Source organism: Frankliniella occidentalis, unplaced genomic scaffold, assembly GCF_000697945.3.
Source record: "Frankliniella occidentalis isolate FOCC.00 unplaced genomic scaffold, Focc_3.1 Scaffold188, whole genome shotgun sequence".
In the NCBI taxonomy this organism is placed as follows: domain Eukaryota; kingdom Metazoa; phylum Arthropoda; class Insecta; order Thysanoptera; family Thripidae; genus Frankliniella; species Frankliniella occidentalis.
This window is the reverse complement of record NW_026267314.1, coordinates 115144-120762: the sequence shown is the minus strand read 5'-3', so window position 1 is coordinate 120762 and position 5619 is coordinate 115144. Positions and strand designations below refer to the sequence as shown.

At 62.2% G+C, this 5619-nt stretch overlaps 1 protein-coding gene across 1 annotated transcript in view; it reads right to left on the bottom strand.

Moving 5' to 3' along the window:
* Positions 1–5619, bottom strand: part of LOC113204691 (nuclear hormone receptor E75) — a 12772-nt gene continuing 7153 nt past the window's right edge. The window contains exons 2-3 of the mRNA XM_052272128.1: positions 4301–4542; positions 1–2932 (exon numbers count right to left, since the gene is read on the bottom strand). Of these exons, the coding sequence (XP_052128088.1) occupies positions 983–2932; positions 4301–4542 (2192 nt within the window). The 3' untranslated portion in view covers positions 1–982. The remainder of the gene's footprint in view (positions 2933–4300; positions 4543–5619) is intronic.

The window sequence follows — 5619 nt, the reverse complement described above, 5'->3', positions numbered from 1 at the left end:
ATAAATGCGACAAAAAAATTTGCTTATTCCATTACAATGCCTGACAAAAATGGTTAAGACTACGATGGTAAGGTAAGAAAGGGAGGGTAAATTTCGTATGTCAGTAACTTTTCTTAGAAAAGATGAAACAAAATTATTTAGCCTCTCTACTAATGATGGGATCGCCGACCGTGTCAAACGTACTAAATATGCATTGCATCTAATATTGCAGGTATTTTTTATATAAAACAACAACAAATTACAGAACCACACAAGAGCCATGCCCAAGTGTGGCTCAAGATACGTAGGAAGTCACGGCCATCGGAGTTTAGATAATTGAATAGATAAATTAAATAATTGGAGCAGTGATTGGGGTGATTGACTAAGAACTAGACATTGATACAGACGCCTAACACACTACAAGTACATACGATACAGCATCCACGACATTTGTTTTCACTTCCGGGTGCCGTTGACTTCCCTCAGTCTCAATTTTCCTCAGACATTCGTTGAGGTTGGTTTTCGTTTTAATCTAACACCTTTCTTATATGCATGTACAGAAGGAGAAGAAAAATTAACATTAAATGAATTCTCTTTACAAATTCGAAAAAAAAGATGTACAATAGACTCAACAAACTTTACACAAATAAAAAAAAATGCACTTCCTACAATGAAATATATCACATATAATGAATATTATTTAGGATTGATGCTATACGAGACCAGACGAGAATCCGGCTCACAACACAGCAACACTATACATAGACTTACAACACACAATAGAATTAAGAAGTAATAAATTATTTGGTTCTTAATACAGTTTTAAAGTGGCACCTTCGAAGAGTGATCAGTGATATCAGCGCCCCGTCACTAAGGTCCGGTCGAGGCGCCGCCTCCACTCGCCGAGCGAATGGACTGTTTGTACCACTGTGGTTGGCTTTGTACTATTCACACTTAGCAGTCGTTCAGGCCGCCCCGCCCCGCCTGAAGGTAAAGTAAGAGTCTAGGCTTCTAACGACACCACTTTATGGGGCGCGGGCTGCGGCGCTGACAGCGGCCTCGGCGAGGGGGAGGGGGACTTCTTGGACAGGTTGAGGGGCTGCGAGTTTGCCGCGATGCCGACCTGCAGCTCGACCAGCTTGGGGGAGTGCCCGGCGAGGGCGGCGGTGAGGTGCGAGGCGTGCGCGCCGTGCCCGGTGGACGACGGCGAGCAGGCGGGACTCCTGCTCAGGTATATCCTGGACAGCTCGGAGCCGGGCTGGGAGGGTGGTGGTGACGGACTGCTCGTCGAGTTGGGGGCGAGCGTCGAGTAGGGGTAGGGCGACGTGGAGGCCGAGGCCGAGGCCGCCGAGGTGATGACGCCGGAGGTGGCCGACGCGGAGGGCTGCCACCGCTGTGTCGCCGGGGGAATGTAGTGGTGGGGGTAGTCGCCGTGGCCCGCCATGATGTAGTTGTGGATGATGTCGGTCCGCTTGAGCTGCTCCGCGGTCATGCGGGGCCCCTCCATGAGGCTCCTGGCCAGCGTCGAGTGCGTGCTGGACAGGGAGGAGGTGTGGCTGGGCGGCGCGGGGGCCGCCACGTGAACCGGCGCGGGCGACGGCGAGGCCACCACCATGGGCTCGGCCTCGGCCGAGTCCTTGTGCCGCAGCGCGCGGAACTTCTTGTGGGGCTTGTAGGCCTCGTCCATGAGCGAGTTGGTATCGCACAGCGGCGGCGCCTGCAGCACCCTCTTGAGGACGGGCATGTCCTCAACGTGGCTGGGGTGGGAGTGCTCGTCCTTGTCCTCGAGCGACGACCTGGGCGACGAGCAGACAGACGTGGGTGCGGAGTGCGCGCCCAGTTTGTCTAGCTTCTCAGTTCCAGACTCGATGCCCGAGTCGCTGGGCGAGTCCAACTTCCGGGGGAACCGGTGATGGGGCTGCACCAGCGGCCGGCCGGACGCGAGCGCCGCGGACAGCGACATGGCGTGGTGCTGGGGGTCGTCGTCCCCAGAGGTGGAGCCGGAGTTGGCGCGGTGGCGCATGGGGCAGCCGGAGGCGCCCAGGGTGCCGGCGAGGGTGGCGGCCAGCAGGGGCGCTGACGAGGCGTGACTGCTGTGGTGGTGGCTGTGGTGGCTATGGTGGCTGCCGTGGTGACTAGCGGGGTAGGGGCTGTCCGTGAGGGACGCCACCTCCCCAGAGCAGACTGACTCTGAGCTGGAGACGGACCCAAGGGGGCTCTTCACGACCTCATCCATGGTGACGTCGGAGGCGGAGGACCAGGATGACGATCCGGCGGGGGACTTGCTGGAGTCGTCAGCCTCGCCGCACATCATGCCCCACATGCTGCCGTTGTGCTGGCTGTGGCTGTTGAGCTGCTGCTGCTGCTCGGTCATCTTGAAGGCGAGCAGCTTCTCCGAGTGCAGGGTGTTGAGCGTGCGAAGGTCGGGCACCTTCTTCATCAGGTCGTGCACGATGGACATCTGGCCCGGGTGGTTTTGACTGACGACCACCTGCAGGGCCTGCTTGAGCTTCAAGTGCATCCTCTCGACGAGCTCCGTGTTGCGCAGCCCGGGCCTGTCCGGGGCCACGACCACGATGGAGCAGAAGAGGGCGATCTCCGCGTCCGACAGCCGGAGAGCGTTGAGCCGGTCGGCGAAGTCGAACATGGAGTCCATGAGGAAGCGCGCGTTGCTGGAGTTGTGCACGCTCTCCCGCTTGAGCACCTGGCCGTTGAGGCAGACCATGGAGTTGGTGTGGCTGTCGAAGAGGCAGGCCAGCCGCACGAGCAGCACCTCGAACACGCCCGCCTTGAGCAGCGTGACCTGGTCGTCCTGCGCCAGGTGGAGGAAGCCGGGGAGCTTCTTGGCGAACTCGACCACGCCGCGGATGGCGGGCGAGAACCGCTTGCTGAAGTCCTGGAGCAGCTCCTGCTGGCCGGACAGCGGCACAGGGTTGGGGTTCAGCGGGCACGTCTGCAACGAGAGAGACAAGGGGGCCGTCAGTAAAGCCGGGCGGACAGAGCTAGTATGGAGAGGGAAAAGAAAGTGGCCGGGGCTGGAGTGGACCGGACTGGACGGGCGGGCGGGCTCGCGTGGAAAACGAAAGTGAGCGCGAGCGAGAGAGGGGGGCCAAGGTCGGGGAGAAACGCTGCAGCCGCTGCAGCCGCCGCTGCGCGCCCAAACGCACGTGCTTCCTTGCCTTGCTCGTTATCGCCGCGGTTCTCTCCCCCTTCGGCACCCTCTGCAGGACGGCGGTGGCGCCACGCCCGCGCCACGCCGGCGCCACGCCCGCCGAAGAGGAGTCGCGAGGTGCCGCCGCGGCACGCCCCGCCAGGAGGCGGCAGGCCGGTCTATTTCTATCCCAGGTAGCCTCGATGAGAGAGAAAGGTGTTTTATTTCGCTTGGCTCCGCGACGAGCAGGCAGCGCGAGCCGCGCGAGCAAAGCGCCGCGGCGCGGCCTTGCCCGCGCCCCGCCTGACACGCGTAGAAGTGCCGTTAGCGACCGCCCGACGCGGACGCGACCCGTCGCCGGCGGGGCGCGGGGCGGACGGGCACGGGGGCAGCCAGACCAGCCAGGAGGGGGCCCAGGGGGACCCCGGCGAGCCCAACGGAAGTGTGTGACCGGCGGCCGGGAGGGCATTGCCGGCAGAAAGATGAGAAGCGTGTCACTCGACCGGCGCGGCGGCCTCTCTCTCGCACATACTCTGTGGCCTTCGGCATTTCCGCCTCGCCAAAGACTGTGCAACAACGCACACTTGGAACACATACACACACTGACACACGCGCGCGCGCTCTATCTCGCTCACGCTGCTGTACACTGACTCAGAGCCCTCGAGCACGACCCCCCGGCCCCGCGAGTGTTTGCCTTCCCCGAACCGCAGCAGGCGGCAAACACGGGAGGAAATTCTGCGGCTCGGTTATCACCCCCCGCCCCTCTCGGTCTTATCATGCGGCCTTGACGCCGCCGCCGCTCCCGCTCGCACGCGCAGGTTCGAACCATCCCGACGAGCTCGGCTCGACACTCCCAACAACGCCCGAGTTGCGTCCCGTCCAGTCGCGGGGGCTGTTCAGAAACCACGTGTGGTCTTTCGAGGGGGGATCAAAAAGTATGATGTCCCTAAAAGGATCGGGATGGTAAGACGTGGACCGTGGACACCATGATATTTGTACCCTGGGGTAAAAATACCATGGGGTCTCCATGGACTCCGATGACAGTCCTGATCCGTTTGGGACTCCATAATATTTGGATCCCCCTCAAAGTCCAGGTGGTTTCTGAACTCCAGAGGGGAGGACTATGGAATGGGTCAAGAAGAAGAAGAAAGAAAGGGAAGAGACACTTACCAGGGTGGGCGGGCAGGCGGTGTACGAGGGCTGCTCCCGGGCGCGCACCAGCATGGGCTCCACCTTGTCGCGGGTGAAGTCGCACGTGTCGAGGTGCGCGCGCACCACCGTGCTGAAGAGGGCCGACTCGTCCTCCAGCTCGGCGGCGACGGCCTTCTCGGCGGAGCGCGAGTTGGAGCTCTGCTGCATGGCGGCCAGGATGCGCGCCTTCTCCCGCTTGGGGACGCGCCCGAATCTCACGGCTGCAAAACAGAGAGAAGAAGGGCGGCGTTAGTGACAGACAGACGACAAGGTGACGGCGGCAGACGGTCGGACAGACGGACACCTCGGCGGCGGCATCGCCGTGCCAATTGGGGGCTAATTGCAGGGCCTTGCCGCCAATAGGCAAGGCTCTTTTGTAAATCACGGGGCCATCCATCAAAATAATTCTCTTTCTTCGCGCGGCGCGGCAGGGCTCGGCGGGGCGGGCAGTCCCTCACGGGCCCCCTCGGCCCGGTGTAGGAAAGTGGGTCACTCTCCTCCGTACTGTCTCCGCCGAGGCGGGCCGGGGCCGGGCGGCGGAGGGCGCGGCCAAGCCACAAGGATACGGCCCAGCCAGGGCCAGGGCGGCGGCGGTCCAGTGCAGCATGCAGCTCACACGGAGGGCGGGGCAGGGCGGGGCGGGACTGCACCGGCGGATGCGCGACTCATCGGTCCAGACGACCGACCCCACCGCCCAACCGAACGACCCGTCTGCTTCCGGTGGTGGTGGCAACGGACGGACGGACGGGAGGGCGACTGACTTCCGGGCGACACGCGGTGAGGGCGCGCGCGCTCTGCTGCTGCTGCTGCAGTGTCACTCACACACACGCGAGGCGCACGACGCCCTCCTTGTCCAGGTGCAAGAGCAGACGAGCAATTACATGCGGGGCGGCCGGTGCAGCGCGGCGGCGGGCCGGGCCGGCCAAGGCCCCAGACACCATTACCATCACAAAGACCAGCGTCCTTGAGGCCTGCCCGGCCCGCCCGGCTCGTCCCGGCCCGGCACCCCTCCAGCACGTGGCCCTCCTGCCTGAGCGCCCTGCACCTGGCGGCCACGCCGCGCCACGCCGCCAACGGCCAAGGACCTTAGTGCCCCCGACACACTGCACGCAGCACCGACTCCTTTTCACTTTTACCCCGATCCGGTGGAGTAGCCGGCGGAAGGACGCAATGAGGGAGACGACGGCGACGGCTCGATAGACGGATGGAGGATGGGACACAAAAAAAAAGGTAAAGGGGTCATGCGAGTGGAGGGGAGGGGTGGGAGGGACGGCAAACCGTCTGCAGTGGCAGCTGTG